The sequence below is a fragment of the Schistocerca cancellata genome, chromosome 3 (genome assembly GCF_023864275.1).
Source record: "Schistocerca cancellata isolate TAMUIC-IGC-003103 chromosome 3, iqSchCanc2.1, whole genome shotgun sequence".
NCBI classification, from domain to species: domain Eukaryota; kingdom Metazoa; phylum Arthropoda; class Insecta; order Orthoptera; family Acrididae; genus Schistocerca; species Schistocerca cancellata.
The window spans coordinates 169,214,988-169,236,849 of NC_064628.1; the positions used below are offsets into that span (position 1 = coordinate 169,214,988).

Sequence of the window (21,862 nt, forward strand, 5' to 3'; positions counted from 1 at the left end):
CGTATACTCCTCTGCACGGCCGTCCATCTTACGCCGCCTCAACTCCATACAACATCGAGGTCTACGTCCTGCGATCGGAGCGTTTTATACTAGTCCCGTCGAGAGTCTTCATGCTGAAGCCAGTGAATTGCCACTCACCTACCGGCGCGATATACTGCTTTGTCGGTATGCCTGTCGGCTACTGTCAATGCCCGACCACCCGTCTTATCGTTCCTTTTTTTTTCGACTCTCTCGACCGTCAATACGGGTTGTATGTCACTGCCCTGCTACCCCCTGGAGTTCGCTTTCGTCGCCTCCTTCAACACCTTGATTTTTCACTCCCTGCAACCTTTAGTGTGATGATGATGTTTGGTTTGTGGGGCGCTCAACTGCGTGGTTATCAGCGCCCGTACAATTACCCAATCTGTGCTCAGTCCAATTTCGCCACTTTCCTGGATGATGATGAAATGATGAGGACAACACAAACACCCAGTCATCTCGAGGCAGGTGAAAATCCCTGACCCCGCCGGGAATCGAACCCGGGACCCCGTGCTCGGGAAGCGAGAACGCTACCGCGAGACCACCAGCGGCGGACAACCTTTAGTGTGGGCGAGAGCCACACGCCACCTTGGCTCCAGGCTCAGGTGCGCGTTCACCTTGGCCTCAGCTCGCTCCCAAAGGAGGTTACCCCCGGTTCGGTATACCATTCCCGTTTTGTCGAACTTCGTTCGAAGTTCATTAACATGACCTTCATTTATACAGATGGCTCTAAGACCAATGACGGGGTCGGGTGTTCTTTTATTGTCGGGGCACAAAGTTTCAAATACCGGCTCCATGGCCATTGTTCGGTCTTCACAGCTGAGCTGTTTGCCCTCTACCAGGCTGTTCTTTACATCTGCCGCCAACGACATTCTGCTTATGTCATCTGCTCCGATTCCCTGAGTGCCACCCAGAGCCTCAGTGATCCGTATCCGGTTCACCCTTTCGTGCACCGGACCCAACGCTCTCTTCAGCAGCTGGTGGACGACGGTTCTCCGGTTAGCTTTATGTGTGTTCCTGGCCATGTCGGTATCCCTGGGAACGAAGCTGCAGATGCCGCGGCCAAGGCTGCGGTCCTCCAGCCTCGGACAGCTTCTTGTCGTGTCCCTTCATCAGATTGTAGCAGGGTCATTTGTCGGCGCATTTTATCGCTGTGGCATGCCGATTGGGCTGCACTTACGGACAACAAGCTTCGGGCCTTGAAACCTCTTCCCGTGGCTTAGACGTCCTCCTCACGCCATTCTCGGCGGGAGGAGGTTGTTTTGGCCCGATTACGAATTACACACTGCCGGTTCAGCCATCACCATCTGCTGACGGCTGCGCCGGCGCCGTTCTGCCCATGTGGGCAATTGCTGACGGTCAGCCACATTTTAACGTCCTGTCCGGATTTTAATACACTGCGTCTTAATCTTGGCCTGCCATGTACTCTAGATGCCATTTTAGCGGATGACCCAGGAGCAGCTGCTCGCGTTCTTCGTTTTATCAACTTGACAAACCTGTCTAAGGACATTTGGTTATGCTGTTTTTTTTTTTTTTTTTTAATCCTATGCCTGTCAATCTGTCTTTTATCGTGTTTTCCCTTTTAGTTGCTGGTTTAAACTTGTGCCTCGCGGTAAATTCCTAACGTAGTCTGGGCGCTAATGACCATTGACGTTGTGCGCCCTAAAACCACAAAAAAAACGGCCGGTAATATCACAGTTAATAAAATGTTATACCGCGGTTGAATGGATTTCACCTTAAAATCCAATGTTTCGTCCCCTATCTGCGGAGAACATTTTCAAGGAAAATTGTAGCTTCTTTGGATGTCCGATTCATACACCCTGGCTCGCTACTGACTACAGAAAAATTCCGGTTCCGCTTGCTTCCGTGCAGCGGCGTGACGTCATATGTTTCGAATTCGCCAGCGCAATTGGCCGTTGTCGACTGCCGTCGTCCACTGTTGCTATCACCCTATGGTGGAAGATTGTTACACATCTTTTTCAGCACCGATATCCAGGTGAAATTCAATTTCACACCCTCCTCCTTCCTGCTAAAATTCCTGCGGTGTTTTACAGTCTGCCCGCATCTCGTGGTCGTGCGGTAGCGTTCTCCCTTCCCACGCCCGGGTTCCCGGTTTCGATTCCCGGCTGGGTCAGGGATTTTCTCTGCCTCGTGATGGCTGGGTGTTGTGTACTGTCCTTCGGTTAGTTAGGTTTAAGTAGTTCTAAGTTCTAGGGGACTGATGACCATAGATGTTAAGTCCCATAGTGCTCAGAGCCATTTGTTTTACAGTCTCTATGACCTCTCGGTATAACCTTTCATGGCATCCACTTGATCTGTCAATCTTCCCTCTTCTGCAGTTGTCCTAGTGCTCTTTTAGTCGTTTTTTTTTTCTTTTAGTACCGATGCATACATCCCCACAACTACACGGAATCCTACAAATTCTTGCTTTTTCCAGCGGTTGGCGAGCAGCTTTGGCTGATTTTAGGTGCTCTTGTATCTTCCTGGCGGGTTTGTAGAGTACCAAGATGTTTCGATTTTCAAGATTTTTCCTATGAGGTCAGTAAAGTCTTCAACGAAAGGTAGGGAAACGTTCGATTTCACCGGCGCTTGAGCATCGCTATGATTTCTACACGGTAATCTTAGCACTCCTTTCATCTCAGCCAACGAATAACCATCCTCGAGAAGTGCGTTGGTAACATGTTTTAATTCTGCGTCACGCAGCTCTGGTTCGCAGATTTTTCTTGCTCTGTCTGCAAACGTTTTTATGATGCCTCGCTTTTGTTGTGGACGGTGGCTCGAATTCCGGTGTAGGTAACGGTCTCTGTGCGCGGGGTTTCGGCAAATCGTGTGGCCCAAGCTATCATTTTCTTTCTTGAAAACTAGCTCATTAAGAAAATTCAATCTTCCGCCTGTCTCCACCTCAATGGTAAACTGAATCTTTGTGTTGATCACGTTGAGATGTTTCTGAAAAGGCGCAGTTCCTTCCTGTCATGCCGCCACAAAACAAACGTATCATCCACCAAATATTCGGTTTCTCAATTATCAATCTCCAATGCCTACTTCTCGAATTCGAATGATGTGGCAATATAAGAAATGGAAAGTAAAATTATGAGTCTCCGAAAAACTGTACCGATTATGCTGAACTTATGAGCAGTATGCATATGCCTTTTTTAACGTAAGAGGTTCCACTCCAAATAGTTTCTGAAGAAGCCTACAATTCTTTCATACAATTCAAACAGAAATGCCGCTTAACACTTTCTACTTATCAGCGCTTTATCACAAGTGGAAGTCACGAGTTGTAGCAAAATTATTAATTTTTTTTAACGCTTCCTCATAACAATAAGTAATTCATTACTTAAAGCAATAGGTATTATCGATATCGTCATCATATACTCCATTTTCACATAGTACGTAGTGCTGTTGTGTAAACCAAATTAGTATTTTAACAAAGAAGCTCATGTAACATACGTACCGCATTTATTTAGTTTAAACTTATATGCTACGTGAAATACAACATCTTTCGAACATATTACACCCTACGAACTTCCAGCATGCTAGAACGTCTGTGGATCAGCAACTTCTGTTAATCAGTTCACCGAAGAAACCAACCCAAAGCTGAAAATTTTACTTTTTTTATTCACTCGATGGTTGGTTTCGGGCCGGGACCCATTTTCAAATAGTCGTAACAGAGTCAAATATTGTATTCCCGAAAATGCGAAAATCATGTCAAAAATGTGCAAATGAGGAGGTATCTGTATGCTCTGTATCCGTTTGCATATTTCTGCCATGGTTTTTGCATTTTGGAAGTATCGTTTTTGCTTACGTTACGATGATTTGAAAACTGGTCCCGCCCCTAAACTAGTCATCGAGTGAATTAAAAAAAAAAGTTAAATTTGCGCCCTTACACTGTTTTTTTTTTTTTTGTGTACTGACATTATTCCTTGTTCCAGAATACTGTAACTAATTTCTACACATTACCTTGGCAATAATCCTAGTAGTTATCCAATAAGGTATATTTTATTAAAATGCCTCTACTTCCTCCATTACAATATTTCTATCATCATGTTCACTCACACATAGAAAATCTATTTCACTTCACTTACCTTATAGAAATTTAGTCTCTTCGTCTTGTTAAGTAATGGTAATTTCTCAGCACATAATTCATTTGGTACAACCAATGTATATTTCAGGTCAACACAACGGTGATGATATGGAGGAATCACTTCAAGGTACTGATGACGAAAACAGTGTAAACGATCTGGCAACGCCGTTTCCAAGTGACACTGATAACAATGACAATATGTCAGCAGAGAGAGAATCACGTGAGCGTGTAAACTGTTTAAGCAGTGAGTGGACAGAATGGACGCCCTGCAGTGTAACATGTGGCAGAGGAGTTAGAGTGAGAGAGAGATATGTGTCGGTAAGACATGTTTTCTTAGGAAATCCTGAAACAAAAAAGTTTAGTTGCACTTTTCACATCATGTTGATTTAGTAAATGTAGCTTATAACTGTACAATGCTTGTGTTGAAAACTAACTTATGCATAATGTCGTCATAACCTACAGATTGCGCCGTATTGTTTTCTTATTCATAAGTCAGTCCCATTTGCTGTGTAATAAGATATATTCCAAATGTTTAAGATATCATCTTGTATTTTTCAGTAACAAAGAGCGTTTATATGTTTGTCTTAAAGAGTTATCATACAACAGAAATTCTTCAGTATTTGGTTCATAGTATTAACGTTTTATGGATTAGAAGAAATGTTAGCTATAAACTATTACATTTGCTTTAGAAATTACATTTACTAATAAAACTATTCGATTTACTAACTAGATGACCAACAATCTTTGTAGACTTTAATTCAGTCTTGTATACAACAGTGTGATGTTAAATAATAATTCATCCATGAGTAGTTTTCTCGTTTTAATCTCCAGTTAGTTGTTAGTGACAAATTTAATACTGAAGATATTAACAGTTGCCTTAAAAGTCAGCAATTATTCGAGTACGTACACTCCAAAGCAAAAAACCTACGCACCACGAAATAATTATCCGAACAGGACGGAAATCGGTAGATGTGATGTATACGTACAGACAAACAGATGATTACAATTTCAGAAAAAATGGATGATTTATTGAAAAGAGAGGCTTTCACTAACTGAGCAAGTCAATAACGTGTTAGTATACATCTGGCCCTGTTGGAAGCAGTTATTCGGCTTGCCATTGGTTGGCAGTGTTTTTGGATACCCTCCTGAGGGATATCACGCGAAATTGTGTCCAGTTGGCACGTCAGGACGCCAAAATTCCGAGCTGGTTTGATGGCCCTGCCCGTAATGCTCCGCACTTTCTCAATTAGTCGTCGGGCTCACTTCGATGTGGGATTCATCACTGAACAAAATTCTACTCAATGAGATTACAGGCCGAAGATGTGTCTGGAGACACCCTGGACAGCGGTAGGAAATCAACCTGACTGTCACGCGCCGTATGGGCCGACAACCAGAACGTCTGGGGTGCGAATCCTTTTCTTAGCAGGACCTTTGGTTGTTATCCGCGACACGCTTACAGCACAGAGATACGTTGATGACACTCTACGACCCTTTTTGTTGCCCGTCATGGCAAGCCAACCTGGTCCTACATTTGAGCAAGATAACGGCCGCCCACACGAGGCGCAAATTTCTACGACTTATCTTCGTGCTTGCCAAACTGTGCGTTAGCCAGAAATGTCACCGGATCTCTCCTCAGCTGAGAATGTTTGGAGTTTTAAGGGCAGGGCCTTCCATCCATATCAGGATTTTGGCAAAGCCACCAAGCGGTGTGTGGCGGAGGGCACAATTCGCGCCAAAGTCATGTTTCCCCGCCGTCTGTTCCACTCGCGGATCGCGCGAGGGAAAAACTACTGTCTGAACGCCTCAGTACGAACTCTAATTTCCCTTATCTTTGAATGGTGATCATTGCGTGATTTGAAAGTTGGTGGTAATAATATATGCTCTACATCCTCGACGAAGATCTGATTACGGAATTTAGTGAGCAGCCCCTTCCGCTTAGCACGCCGTCTATCTGAAAGTGTGTCCCACTTCAAACTTTCTGTGAGGTTTGTAAGGCTCTCGCGATGGCTAAATGTACCATTCACGAATCTTGCCGCTCTTCTTTGGACCTTCTCAATCTCTTGAATCAGACCCAACTGGTAAGGGTCCTATACAGACGAACAATACTCTAAGACTGGACGAACTAACGTAATGTACGCTATTTCATTTCTTGAAGGGCTGCATCGCTTCAGGATTCTACCAATAAATCGCAATCTAGAGTTCGCCTTGCCCGTTACTTCTGTAATCTGATCATTCCATTTGAGATCATTTCGAATAGTCACACCCAGATATCTGACGGATGTTACCGCCTCCAAAGACTGGGCATTTATTTTGTACTCGTACGTTAATGGGGATTTTCGCCTTGTTATACGCAGTAGGTTACACTTACTAATATTAAGAGATAACTGCCAGCCATTACACCACGCATTTATTTTCTGCAAATCCTCATTGATTTGTTCACAATTTTCGTGTAATACTACTTTCCTGTAGACTACAGCATCATCGGCAAACAGTCTACTGCCGCTGTCAATACCATCAACCATATCGTTTATGTAAATCGTAAAAAGCATCGGACCTGTTACACTGCCCTGGGGCACACCTGAAGTTACGTTTGTTTCTGTTGAAGTCACCCCGTTCAGGACAAAATACTGCTCCCTGCCTGTTACAAAACTTTCTATCCAACCGCATATGTCATCGGATAGGCTGTAAGCGCGCACTTTTTGGAGCAAGCGACAGTGCGGAACTGAGTCGAAGGCCTTTCCAAAGTCGAGAAATATGGCATTAATCTGGAAGCCGGTATCAAAAGCCTGTTGTATATCACGCACAAAGAGGGCCAGCTGTGTCTCGCATGACCGCTGTTTCCTAAAACAGTGCTGGTTTCTGCAGATGGACTTCTCAGAGTCTAGAAAGGTCATTATGTCTGAACACAAAATATGTTTCATGATTCTACAACAAATCGATGTCAGTGAAATTGGCCGGTAATTATGTGCATCTGATTTTCTACCCTTTTTATAGATTGCTATGACCTGGGCCTTTTTCCACTCCCATGGAACTTTCCGCTGTTCCAATGTTCTTGGTAGATGATGGATAAGAATGGTGCTATATTTGTAGCATATTCAACATATAATCTTACGGGGATACCGTCTGGGCCAGATGCATTCCTGGCAACTAAGGATCTTAGTAGAATTTAAAATTCAAATGGCTCTGAGCTCTATGGGACTTAACTTCTGAGGTCATCAGTCCCCTAGAACTTAGAACTACTTAAACCTAACTAACATAAGGACATCACACACATTCATGCCCGAGGCAGGATTCGAACCTGCGACCGTAGCGATCGCGCGGTTCCAGACTGAAGTGCTTGGAACCGCTCGGCCACTCCGGCCGGCAGTAGAATTTCGGCCTTCTGTTTATCATCATCAGTTACATTACACATACTGTTAGCAAGAGAATGTATTGAATTATTTATAGCGTTCATAGATTTTATGTATGACCAAAATTTTTTGGGGTTATTTATAGAATCTGCAGAGAAAATATTGCTTTCAAATTCGTTAAAAGAATCTCTCAATGTCCTTCTGACAGCTGCTTTTATTTCGCATAATTTCTGTTTGTCAGCAGGACTACGTTTAAAACAACTGTGCAAAATTCTCTGCTTTCTCAGCAACTTCCTTATATGTTTGTTGTACCAAGGTGGATCCTTTCCCATCTAGACAGAATTTGTCGCGATATTCCTCAGGAGGACATCCATAATTTTGTTAATCAACGCCAGTCCGAATAAGTGCTTGCATCAGGACCACTACTGGACCAATGCATTATTGGCTTGCTCCGTTTGTGAGCTCTTTCTCTTGAATAAATCATCCAGTTTTTTCTAAAATTGTTATCATTTGTTTGTCTGTTCGTGTACATCACATACTGATTTCAGTTTCATTTAGACAATTCCTTTGTGATGCACCGTCATTCTCTTTTTTTATTTTTATTTTTTTTCATTTCTTAGAGCGTATGTTACATCTTTCCCAGATGCTTAGCGTCTGATATTGTTGTTGTGCAAAGTTAGAACACAGGAAAAAACTTCTTGAGATTTCCAAATGCCTCAATAACAAATATGAGAGAGTTGAGAAAAACTCTCAATTTAAGTACATAAACATAAAAGATAGTATGAAAGTTTCAGGAGTTGCCTTCGTTAGGACGTAAAAAGAAGAACAGCCAAAAGAAAGTAGCTTATTCATAAAAGTAACAGAAGAAAGGAAGCAGTAAAGAAAGAGAAGATTCAACAGAATATTGTTCTCGAGATAGCAGCAGTTAACAAAGACGGGAAGTATGGAATGAAGTAAATTATGTATCCAGAAGTGAGATACTCTCATTTTGCTGAATAAGATTATGTAAAACATAGATTTTCTTTGAAATAACAGGAGTTAATCAAATAAATTACTATAAGAGTGAAACATAGTTGAGTGGGGAAAAAGTAGTTTGAAGAGGGCTGTGTTCAGCATTTAGTGTGTATCAAAATTGGAAATTTGTGGTAAGTGCTTATGGGGCCAAACTGCTGAGGTCATTGGTCCTTGCTCGCATGTTGAAGAACAACATCCAATAAAGCTAGAATCTAAATGGTTTTTGTACCAAGTCATCATTACCTGCACTTAACACATTTCACCAAAACTTATTTTTTCCCTATCTGTATAATGCCCATTTGTCCTCAGTTGTTTATTCTATATGTTGTTCAATGAAAATCACAGCATCCTAGTTTCATAATGTGTACTGCACTTCAAAACGTAATTTCCCTTGGTGCAATTGTTGCTGTTGACTGAGTTTGAATTCATGATGGTTCAGATAAGCTGTTCACCTCTAATAATTCCTGGACTGTTTACAGGACCGAAATGAAATGTGAAAGAGTCCGCACTAAATGACGTCCAGTCACTTTTAAATGGAACTGTAGTAACAATTGTTAACGTAGTTAACTGGTGAATCATCTTCAGATGCCACATCCTTTACCTTCCGGTTGATGTGTCGGTTCAAACACATCCAGCCAAGTATGATAGTATAAGTTTTAAATTAAACTTTTCTCCACGACTCCACTTTTATAAGCGGACTCTCAAAACTACATCGAGTTGGAACGCCCCACCAGTCTGATAGGACAGTTCCGTATAACAATATCAACTTCTACGAAAGGCAGCAGTCGGTTACGTGTTCAAAACAGATAAATCTTAAGATGTAAATATTGTAAATTGCGCCGAAACTACACTCCTGGAAATGGAAAAAAGAACACATTGACACCGGTGTGTCAGACCCACCATACTTGCTCCGGACACTGCGAGAGGGCTGTACAAGCAATGATCACACGCACGGCACAGCGGACACACCAGGAAACGCGGTGTTGGCCGTCGAATGGCGCTAGCTGCGAAGCATTTGTGCACCGCCGCCGTCAGTGTCAGCCAGTTTGCCGTGGCATACGGAGCTCCATCGCAGTCTTTAACACTGGTAGCATGCCGCGACAGCGTGGACGTGAACCGTATGTGCAGTTGACGGACTTTGAGCGAGGGCGTATAGTGGGCATGCGGGAGACCGGGTGGACGTACCGCCGAATTGCTCAACACGTGGGGCGTGAGGTCTCCACAGTACATCGATGTTGTCGCCAGTGGTCGGCGGAAGGTGCACGTGCCCGTCGACCTGGGACCGGACCGCAGCGACGCACGGATGCACGCCAAGACCGTAGGATCCTACGCAGTGCCGTAGGGGACCGCACCGCCACTTCCCAGCAAATTAGGGACACTGTTGCTCCTGGGGTATCGGCGAGGACCATTCGCAACCGTCTCCATGAAGCTGGGCTACGGTCCCGCACACCGTTAGGCCGTCTTCCGCTCACGCCCCAACATCGTGCAGCCCGCCTCCAGTGGTGTCGCGACAGGCGTGAATGGAGGGACGAATGGAGACGTGTCGTCTTCAGCGATGAGAGTCGCTTCTGCCTTGGTGCCAATGATGGTCGTATGCGTGTTTGGCGCCGTGCAGGTGAGCGCCACAATCAGGACTGCACACGACCGAGGCACACAGGGCCAACACCCGGCATCATGGTGTGGGGAGCGATCTCCTACACTGGCCGTACACCACTGGTGATCGTCGAGGGGACACTGAATAGTGCACGGTACATCCAAACCGTCATCGAACCCATCGTTCTACCATTCCTAGACCGGCAAGGGAACTTGCTGTTCCAACAGGACAATGCACGTCCGCATGTATCCCGTGCCACCCAACGTGCTCTAGAAGGTGTAAGTCAACTACCCTGGCCAGCAAGATCTCCGGATCTGTCCCCCATTGAGCATGTTTGGGACTGGATGAAGCGTCGTCTCACGCGGTCTGCACGTCCAGCACGAACGCTGGTCCAACTGAGGCGCCAGGTGGAAATGGCATGGCAAGCCGTTCCACAGGACTACATCCAGCATCTCTACGATCGTCTCCATGGGAGAACAGCAGCCTGCATTGCTGCGAAAGGTGGATATACACTATAGTGCCGACATTGTGCATGCTCTGTTGCCTGTGTCTATGTGCCTGTGGTTCTGTCAGTGTGATCATGTGATGTATCTGACCCCAGGAATGTGTCAATAAAGTTTCCCCTTCCTGGGACAATGAATTCACGGTGTTCTTATTTCAATTTCCAGGAGTGTAGTAATCGGATATTGAGGAGGCACACGCCGTTGCATTCCTTTGCCTTAGGTCTAAGATATTGGCAGTAAGAGCCGACAAGTGCGAGAATTATCGCACAATCAGCTTAACAGCTCATGCATCGAAGTTGCTGACAAGAATGATGTACAGAAGAACGGAAAAGAAAATTGAGGATCTGGTAGACGACGATCAGTTTGGCTTTAGGAGAGATAAAGGGTCCAGAGAGGCAATGCTGACGTTGCAGTTGCTAATGGAAGCAACATTGAAGAAAAAGCAAGACACGTTCGTAGCTTTTGTCGACCTCAAAAAGCGTTCGACAATTTAAAATAGCACAAAATGTTCGAAATTCGTAGAAAAATAGGGGCACGCTTAGCGAAAGACGGGTACTACACAATAAGCACAAGAGCCAAGGTGGAATAATAAGAGTGGATGACCAAAACCAAGTGCTGGGATTAAAAAGGGTGTGAGGCTAGAACGTAGTCAATCGCCCCTACCGTTAAATCTGTATCTCGAAGAAGCAATGACGGAAATAAAAGGAAGATTCAAGAGTGGGATTAAAGTTCAAGGTGAAAGGCTATCAAGGATAATATTTGCGGATTACATTGTCATCCTCAGCGAATGTGGAGAAGAATTACTGAATCTGTTGAATGGAATGAATAGCCTATTGAGTACAGAATATGGATTGAGTGTAAATCGGAGAAGGACGAAACATACAAGGTGTAGCAGAAATGAGAATAGCGACAAACTTAATATCAGAAGAGGCGATCGCGAAGTAGACGAACTTAAGGAATTTTGCTACCTATGCCACGAAATAACCCATGACGGACGGAGCGAGGGGTACATAAAACGCAGACTAACACAGGCAGAAAGAACATTCCTGACCAAGAAAAGCCTACTAATATCAAACATAGGCCTTAATTTGGGGAAGAAATTTCTGAGAATGTACGTTTGGAGCAAAGCATTGTGCGGTAGTGAAACATTGACTGTTGGAAAACCGGAAAAGTAGAGAGTTGAAACATTTTAGATCTGGTGCTACAGAAGAAAGTTGAAAATTATGTGCACTTACAAATAAGAAATGAAGTTCTCTGCAGAATCGACGGCAAAAAGAATATATGGAAAACACCGTGAATTGGAGTGGCAGTCATTAAAACAAAGGCGTTTTTCGTTGCGACGGGATCTTCTCGTGAAATTTCAATCACCAGTTTTCTCCTCAGATTGCGAAAACATTCTGTTGGCACCCACCTACATGGGGAGAAATGATCATCACGATAAAATAAGAGAAATCAGAGCTCGCATAGAAAAATTTAAGTGCTCGTTTCTCCCGCGCGCCGTTCGAGAGTGGAAGGCTAGAGAGACAGCTTGAAGGTGGTGCATTGAACCCTCTGCCAGGCACTTTATTGTGAATAGAAGAGTAATCACGTAGATGTAGATGTAGATGAAGAAGGTTCAGAACGACAGGACATCTATTAAGACATCAGGGAATAACTTTGATGGTACTAGAGGAAGCTGTAGAGGGTAAAAACTATAGAGGAAGACAGAGATAGGATTATTCAGCAAACAGTTTGCAAGGGGCTGTGATGTAAAAAGGTTGGCACAGGAGAGTAATTCGTGGCGGGCCACATCAAAACAGTGGCAAGACTGATGATTTAAAAAATTAGCAGCAGAAATTGTTACAGCTCCAGTTAAAACAAAGTTAATACTGGTATCTCTGTAATATAATTATGAAGAGAGAATCTACGCCGTTTAGTGAGGAGTTTCCTACATTTCATCTTGGTGAAAGCAAAACTTTGGTATCGTGGACATGCCGGAATTATTCGTGGCGAACAGTCCGGTTGAGTCAGACTGCGCATGTGGCAGTACTAATAGATGCAATCCAGCCTAGACAGATAAACAGGGGTGCTAAAAACCATTACTCCATGGCATATAATTGAGGAAATTTACCGTGGCTCATTACGCCATCGAAGATGCTTTTCTTTAATTTAGCGTATTTCTTTTTTATGGCGGGTTGCATACCTGACGTCTGCAGAGTGAAAAACTCTTTCTGTGAACTCAGAAGTCCGTTAACCACATTACACTCCAATTGTATTATTTGGTTGTCACTGATCGTTGTTCGCGCATAGAATCAATTATTCGTAAACCCATTGTACCGTTCCCTTAGAAAAATTAGTGAATTACTGTGCTGGTAAATCCCTTACGTTTTTTGATTTTCAAACAGCTGAGCAGAACTGAACGTACTCAGACATTTCGCACTTTACCTATTCTGATCAACACTAAACTGACGTACAATATTTTTAGCGCAACGCAATCTGACTTTCAAAAATCCCTACAAAAGAATGGCCCTGACTAACATTAACCTATACCTTTCACAAATCACTTCTCACAAAATCTTCGTTACTCGAACTACTGCAATACGGCGAGCGCCACTACTGCCAGCTAAATAAAAGATTCAAACTACTGAAGGCACTAACTACTGATAGGCATAGTAAGCAAATGAAAGATTTTGATAGAGAACAAACAATGTATTTACCTTAATAGTGTTCAAAAGTCATAATATATATAGCAGTTCATGACATCCAGTCTTACAAATTTACTGTCTCTGTCCAGATCATCCTCTCTCAAAAATCCGCCATCTCACTTCCCCACATCCACCACTGCTGGCGGCTCACCTCCCAACTGCGCAACGCTACGCGCTGTTAACAGCCAACGGCCCAACACTACAATAGCAATATTACTCCAACAATGCAAACCAACCACAGCCTTCACACAGCACAGTCAGTGATTTTCATATAGAGCGCTACACGGCGTTACCAACATAAAAACCTAAACAGCCTACTTACACCATATCCTTCACTTTCCGCCGCCGCCGTAGTAATAGGTCAGGCAGTGAAAAATCTCTTAAATCCTTTTTTTACTTGTACCTGTTCTTATTAAATCGCTAAGTCAGTTGTTAATGACTGCTTGCTCCTGTCTGCTACTGTATTACAAACTGGGTACGATACGTATCAAGAGAAAATCATCCTGAAATGTAACTGCGAGCTGTTTGTCTGTAAAATAGCACTATCCAGGGTGGTCAGAAGGAGTCTGAAAAGCTTGTAAGAGGGTTTCAGGGTAGGTTCTGCTGAGAAATAATTTTTAAAACGACAATTCGATACATTGTGCCGTTTCCTGTTTAAGTGGCATTGATTTTATCCAATCAAATCGTTCGACATGCAAATTCAAGCAGCCTGACAGAGATGGTATCGCCAAACGCCTTCATCGTTTGTTTTCCTCAAACCGAACAAACGTAGCTTTAGCTCACATAGCTTAAATTTATCACTTCCGAAAAAGGCATGGTTTGGCTGGGAATGAGCATTTCAGCAAGTGGTAACTCACGGACTCACAGCTACCTGTTACTTACCACATTTTAGTGCGCGCGAGTGCTTGAATTTGTGCCCGCAACGACCTGATTGCCAAAAATTCAAAGCTAATTAAATTGGAAAGCGCGGAACAGTATTTTCGCTGCACAACCTACCCTGCACCACCCTTACAAGGTTTTTAGACTGTTACTGACCACCCCGCATATGATGTATCAGATAAAAATCAATAATTCTTTTGCTAAATGTCTGTGTAACATTACACTTGAAATCTTTTACTCTATGCACACTAACTGTTATCGAAACTAATTAATTACTTTTAAATTATTAATCAATAATTTCATTAAATTACAGGTACTCCCACGTTGCAGAGGAAGGGGGTGTCCTAGAAGGCGTAGTGGCACAGAGAGATGTAGACGAAGGAACTGTGGTTTGTAATCTTACCCTCCTTTGTCTTAATGTATTAAACATTTTAGAAAGTAGTTGAATAACCAGGTAATCAGATGCACAACGTACATACGATCACCTGCACCAGTTTTAGTGTCAGATTTGCACTGTCCAGTCACCTTAATGTGACCACCTGTGAAAAGCCAGCATAACCACATCTACAGCGCAGACCACTGCGAGACATGCAGGAAGAGAGTCAGTATGGTTCTGGAAGCTACCGACAGGGCTCCGGAAACATTCTGTGGCCAGTTGTACTGGGTTTCTCGGTTGAGGATCTATGGCGCATACAGCACGATGGAGGTGCTCCCACACACAGCCTTCCTACTGCGTTTAAATCCAGGGAGTTTGGTGGGCAGGACAGTATGGTAACTCATCCTGGTGCTCGTCGAACGACGCACTGCACTGCGAGCTCTTTGACGCTTCGCATTGTCCTGTTGGTAATGTCATAGTGCCGAGGAAAAAACTGCATGTTGGGGTGCACATGATCCTCAAGAACAGATGCGTATTTGTCTTGATCCATCGTGACAGCCAGAATTACGAGATCACACGGGAATGCCACCACCGCAGACCAAAACGCCACCACCCCCGGCGTGGATCGTTCCTTTCGACGCTAGTTGCAGGGTTGGACTCGCCAAAGGCCATCTGTCTGATGAAGCATAAAACGTGATTCATCTGAATAGGTCACTCGTCACCATCCAGTGGACGCCCAGCTGCGGTACATGAGCGCAAATTCCAGTCTTCTTCGCCGATGAACAGCAGTCAGCATCTGTCCATGAAACAGGCGCCTGCTGCGCGTGGCCATACGAAGCAGTGTTCTGTTAACGGTCGTAGAGGAGACACTGTTGGTAGCCCTTTGGTTCATCTGGGCGGTCAGATGCTCAACAGTTCCTTTGCAGCCGCCGTTCACCCCTGTCATCTACGATCCGTGGTGCGCCACAGTTGTCTCAGCGCCTGTTTTGAATAGAGCCATTTTTCCAAGAAGGAAATACACTCCTGGAAATTGAAATAAGAACACCGTGAATTCATTGTCCCAGGAAGGGGAAACTTTATTGACACATTCCTGGGGTCAGATACATCACATGATCACACTGACAGAACCACAGGCACATAGACACAGGCAACAGAGCATGCACAATGTCGGCACTAGTACAGTGTATATCCACCTTTCGCAGCAATGCAGGCTGCTATTCTCCCATGGAGACGATCGTAGAGATGCTGGATGTAGTCCTGTGGAACGGCTTGCCATGCCATTTCCACCTGGCGCCTCAATTGGACCAGCGTTCGTGCTGCACGTGCAGACCGCGTGAGGCGACGCTTCATCCAGTCCCAAACATGCTCAATGGGGGACAGATCCGGAGATCTTGCTGGCCAGGGTAGTTGACTTACACCTTCTAGAGCACGTTGGGTGGCACGGGATACATGCGGACGTGCATTGTCCTGGTGGAACAGCAAGTTCCCTTGCCGGTCTAGGAATGGTAGGACGATGGGTTCGATGACGGTTTGGATGTACCGTGCACTATTCAGTGTCCCCTCGACGATCACCAGTGGTGTACGGCCAGTGTAGGAGATCACTCCCCACACCATGATGCCGGGTGTTGGCCCTGTGTGCCTCGGTCGTATGCAGTCCTGATTGTGACGCTCACCTGCACGGCGCCAAACACGCATACGACCATCATTGGCACCAAGGCAGAAGCGACTCTCATCGCTGAAGACGACACGTCTCCATTCGTCCCTCCATTCACGCCTGTCGCGACACCACTGGAGGCGGGCTGCACGATGTTGGGGCGTGAGCGGAAGACGGCCTAACGGTGTGCGGGACCGTAGCCCAGCTTCATGGAGACGGTTGCGAATGGTCCTCGCCGATACCCCAGGAGCAACAGTGTCCCTAATTTGCTGGGAAGTGGCGGTGCGGTCCCCTACGGCACTGCGTAGGATCCTACGGTCTTGGCGTGCATCCGTGCGTCGCTGCGGTCCGGTCCCAGGTCGACGGGCACGTGCACCTTCCGCCGACCTCTGGCGACAACATCGATGTAGTGTGGAGACCTCACGCCCCACGTGTTGAGCAATTCGCGGTACGTCCACCCGGCCTCCCGCATGCCCACTATACGCCCTCGCTCAAAGTCCGTCAACTGCACATACGGTTCACGTCCACGCTGTCGCGGCATCCTACCAGTGTTAAAGACTGCGATGGAGCTCCGTATGCCACGGCAAACTGGCTGACACTGACGGCGGCGGTGCACAAATGCTGCGCAGCTAGCGCCATTCGACGGCCAACACCGTGGTTCCTGGTGTGTCCGATGTGCCGTGCGTGTAATCATTGCTTGTACAGCCCTCTCGCAGTGTCCGGAGCAAGTATGGTGGGTCTGACACACCGGTGTCAATGTATTCTTTTTTCCATTTCCAGGAGTGTACTTTAACCACAGTGGCATGCGAACCATTTATAAACTTAGCCATTTCGGAGATGCTTCTCTTGACCCGAAAGTCAATGATATGCCATTCTGGAAGTCAGAATTAGTCAACGACACCACTGTTTTCCGCGTCGTCCGACATGCTTTATACAGGGTGGTGCATTGATTGTGACCGGGCAAAATATCTCACGAAGTAAGAGTCAAACGAAAAACTACAAAGAACGAAACATGTCTAGCTTGAAGGGGGAAACCAGATGGCGCTGTGTTTGGCCCGCTAGATGGCGCTGCCATACGTCAAACACTATGGTTGGCCCGCTTGATGGCGCTGCCATAGGTCAAACGGATATCAGCTGCGTTTTTTTAAAATAGCAACCCCCATTTTTATTACATATTCGTATAGTACCTAAAGAAATATGAACGTTTTAGTTGAACCACTTTTTTCGCTTTGTGATAGATGGCGCTGTAATAGGCACAAACATATGGCTCACAATTTTAGACGAACAGTTGGTAACAGGTAGGTTTTTTAAAGTAAAATACAGAACGTAGCTACGTTTGAACATTTTATTAAGGTTCTTCAAATGTGATACATGTACCTTTGTGAACTTATCATTTCTGAGAACGCATGCTGTTACAACGTGATTACCTGTAAATACCACACCAATGCAATAAATGCTAAAATCATCTACGTCAGCCTCAATGCATTTGGCACTACGTGTAACGACTTTCCTCTCGACAGCGAGTAGTTCACCTTCCTTAATGTTCGCACATGCACTGACAATGCGCTGACGCATGTTGTTACGCGTTGTCGGTGGATCACGATAGCAAAAATCCTTCAACTTTCCCCACAGAAATAAATCCGGGGACGTCAGATCCGGTGAACTTCGACGACCAATCCACCTGTCATGAAATATGCTATTCAATAACGCTTCAACCGCACGCGAGTTATCTGCCGGACATCCATAATGTTGGAAGTAGATCGCCATTTTGTCATGCAATGAAACACCTTGTAGTAACATCGGTAGAACATTACGTACGAAATCAGCATGCTTAGCACCATTTAGATTGCCATCGATAATATGGGGGCCAGTTACCCTTCCTCCCATAATGCCGTACCATACATTAACCCGCCAAGGTCGCTGATGTTCCACTTGTCGCAGCCATCGTGGGTTTTCCGTTGCCCAATAGTGCATATTATGCCGGTTTACGTTACCGCTGTTGGTGAATGACGCTTCGTCGCTAAATAGAACGCGTGCAAAAAATCTGTCATCGTCCCGTTATTTCTGTTGTGCCCAGTGGCAGAACTGTACACGACGTTCAAAGTAGTCTCCACGCAATTCCTGGTACATAGAAATATGGTACGGGTGCAATCGATGTTGATGTAGCATTCTTAACACCGACGTTTTTGAGATTCCTGATCCTCGCGCAATTTGTCTGCTACTGATGTGCGGATTAGCCACGAAAGCAGCTGAAAACACCTACTTGGGCATCATCCTTTGTTGCAGGTCGTGGTTGACGTTTCACATGTGGCTGAACACTTCCTGTTTCCTTAAATAACGTAACTATCCGGCGAACGGTTCGGACACTTGGATGATGTCGTCCAGGACACCGAGCAGCATACATAGTACACGCCTCTTGGGCATTTTGATCACAATAGCCATACATCAACACGATATCGACCTTTTCCGCAATTGATAAACGGTCCATTTTAACACGGGTAATGTATTACGAAGCAAATCCCGTCCTCACTGGCGAAATGTTACGTGATATCACGTACTTCTACGTTTGCGACTATTACAGCGCCATCTGTCACGAAGCGAAAAACGTGGTCCAACTAAAACATTTATATTTCTATACGTACTACCCGAATATGTAATAAAAATGGGGGTTCCTATTTTTAAAAACGCAGTTGATATCCGTTTGATCTTTGGCAGCTCCACCTAGCGGGCCAACCAAAGCGACATCTGGTTTTCCCCTTCAAGCTAGACGAGTTTCGTTCTATGTAGTTTTTCGTTTGATGCTTATTTCGTGAGATATTTGGCCCGGTCACTATCAATGGACCACCCTGCATACTCTCCACTGCTAGTCTGCTACCTTTAGTCTGTGACTGTTTACTGCACGTTGACATCGAACGCAGGCGATGATCGCATTAATGCGACTGGACTGTGTAGTTTCTTAAAACCATCATCCAGTAATATCATGACCTTCATGGTAACTATATGTCAACATTGGTTTGTTGTGGGTACTTTAGTATGTTTTGCAACTGTTGTGGCATAATCAATCACTCTCTTGGTAATTCTGAAAATCGTAGTCGAGTATTCTTTACGATGTATTACATGCTTAGCAAACCACAGATGCCTCTTGATTTCGCCACTCGGTTTCTACGAGTGTAAGACTCTGCAACTTCTTTCAGAACTCACACTGATTTGGACTAAAGACGCTGCTGACAGCACAAATGGTTCAAATGGCTCTGAACACTATGGGACTTCTCATCTGAGGTCATCAGTCCCCTATAACGTAGAACTACTTAAACCTAACTAACCTAAAGACATCACACACATCCATGCCCGAGGCAGGATTCGAACCTGCGACCGTAACAGTCCCGCGGTTCCGGACTGAAGCGCCTAGAACCGCACGGCCACCGCGGCCGGCTGCTGACAGCATAAGTAACAGCATTCTTCTAGCATCGCTTGTCTGTGGCTGCCTGGAAATAATTACTGTGGAATAAAGCTTGAATACCATATTAATGTTCATGAACTGTATTCTGCGATTTTACCTTTACAGACAAGCTGTAGGGTATACCAGCTGTTGTAATAAGACACCAGAATAATTAGTGAAACAAAATATATATTTAAAAACAGACTAGTTGATCGTCCAATGAATTTCAATACTTATAGGACTGGCTAGAAAATTTTCTTTCACTCGTCTGTCAGCTTGTGAGAAACGAATCGCTTTCCCAAATCTTTGTAAGTAACGGTTTTAACATTGTCCTTTCTACGCTACTTTCTTCTGTATTAATTTCAATGACTGTAGCGTATATTGTACCACATCTGTCGCAGTGCCTCATTGTTTATTGTTCACGCATGTTGGTAGACAATCTAAAAGTGTTATACTGTTAATATTTTCCTTTCCTTTCCTTGCCGAAAGCGTTTCATCCAGCTGCAAACACATTTTCAAATCACCACAAAAAATGCTTGTGAACGAGTCGTAATGAAGTGGATGAGCCTACAAACTACTTTCCTGAAATTACTTTTGAGCCATTCCAAATTATATTTTTTTCTGCTTTGATATGCTGAATGCATACATTAATAAAATCTTGTAAATAATTTGAGGCCGAGCCTTCGTGAGAGGTAGCAATAAATAGATCTCACAGAAACGAACACTGTTCCCTAAACATCACTTTGATTCAGAGTTCGAAGTCAGATACTGTCAAAACACGTGATCAAGTGGTATCCAAATAACATCCCAGAAGCAAACAGAAAACGGTATGTCAGCGTAATCTATTTGAATGTAAAGAGTACAAAAGCGTATATGTAAGTGAGGAGCTTCTCACTCTGCCCCTCTTTCATCCCACTGTGTGACCATGGGCCCTCACTTGTGTACAGGCTGAGTGGATCGTTCTGGACCAGAGTATGGAGGTATGAACTGAGAACCTGTAATGTACTAGTGTCTTCATTTTCGCAGTCGGACAAGGATAATTTGTTTTTACACCGCTACCCACTCCCATCTCCCGTACCTCCATCCCCTAAGAAGACACAGATTTGCTGGAAAGGTTCATATTTCTACCCGCTTCTGTGGAGAGCGAGGGGTAGGGTGTTGAAGGTATCTGCCAGAACTGGATACTTTTGTTCCCTTATTGATGTCCAACAAGTATGATGTCAGTGATACCGGTATGGTCAGAGGTCAAAAGGGAAGAATTCGATATAACACGCAGTTATTAAATAGCGCCCAATCCCTGTAACACCTTACACTTGTGTGCCTCGGATGCTGTTTCGACTGCAAAGGACTGTGAACACAACATTTCTTTCTTCCCACGGTCTCACGTTCCTTCTCATTTGAGTTCTCCTCTCTGTTCTCTCTCCCTCACTTTTTACCTTTATTATTATTATTCGTCTTTTGTAATATTAGGTGGGTGGTAGTTTTATGAGAATTCTAGTGAATAAATTAGTAAACGTTTACCTTTTAGAAAAAATAAGTCCAGAGGAACGCACACGCCGGAATGACCGTTCGTCGGCGGATTGCAAGGCCACTAATACATAAAGTGTCGAACATATCTTGACCACACCTAGTACTTTTTTATACAGTAATAAAATAAATTATGTTTGGTGCTAGGGGTACATTAATCAGCGTGATGGGCTTTCTTGTAGCTTTGTTATGAAGATATTAACACTAGTTCGACTTTTTTAAACAGCAAATAATATTATTATTCAGTAATTCATTTTATCTTCTCAAAGGCTGTTCAAGAACTAACATACCGTTCCTTTCACGTAAACATGACGTTATTAAAAATGTAACGCAAAACTGACTTTGTTTTCAGGAAGCTTGCCAAAGAGAGTGTATCGAAATTGCAAACGCAATAAAAAATATTTTAACAGCCAACTGCGAAATGACTTCATCCAAGAATCGAATTTGACTCTCCTCTATTAGCACACTCTAGTGGTGGACAAAAATACGGAAATAACGCGAGAAATTGTTGCCGGAACATGAACACATATGTTAGCCGAGCCTGCAGGTCGAGCTGTTGTGTTTGACAACAAATGGCATCCGTGCAATGCCCTCAGTACGTTCCAAGTTTCAAAAAATGTTCAAATGTGTGTGAAATCTTATGGGACTTAACTGCTAAGGTCATCAGTCCCTAAGCTTACACACTACTTAACCTAAATTATCCTAAAGACAAATCCATGCCCGAAGGAGGAATCGAACCT

At 44.3% G+C, this 21,862-nt stretch overlaps 1 protein-coding gene across 1 annotated transcript in view; it reads left to right on the forward strand.

The window, feature by feature from the left end:
- The window catches only part of LOC126174798 (spondin-1-like), a 205,866-nt gene that overhangs the window by 173,427 nt on the left and 10,577 nt on the right, over window positions 1-21,862 (forward strand). Inside the window, exons 12-13 of the mRNA XM_049921169.1 lie at window positions 4,191-4,420; window positions 14,440-14,515. Coding sequence (XP_049777126.1) covers window positions 4,191-4,420; window positions 14,440-14,515 — 306 coding nt within the window. The remainder of the gene's footprint in view (window positions 1-4,190; window positions 4,421-14,439; window positions 14,516-21,862) is intronic.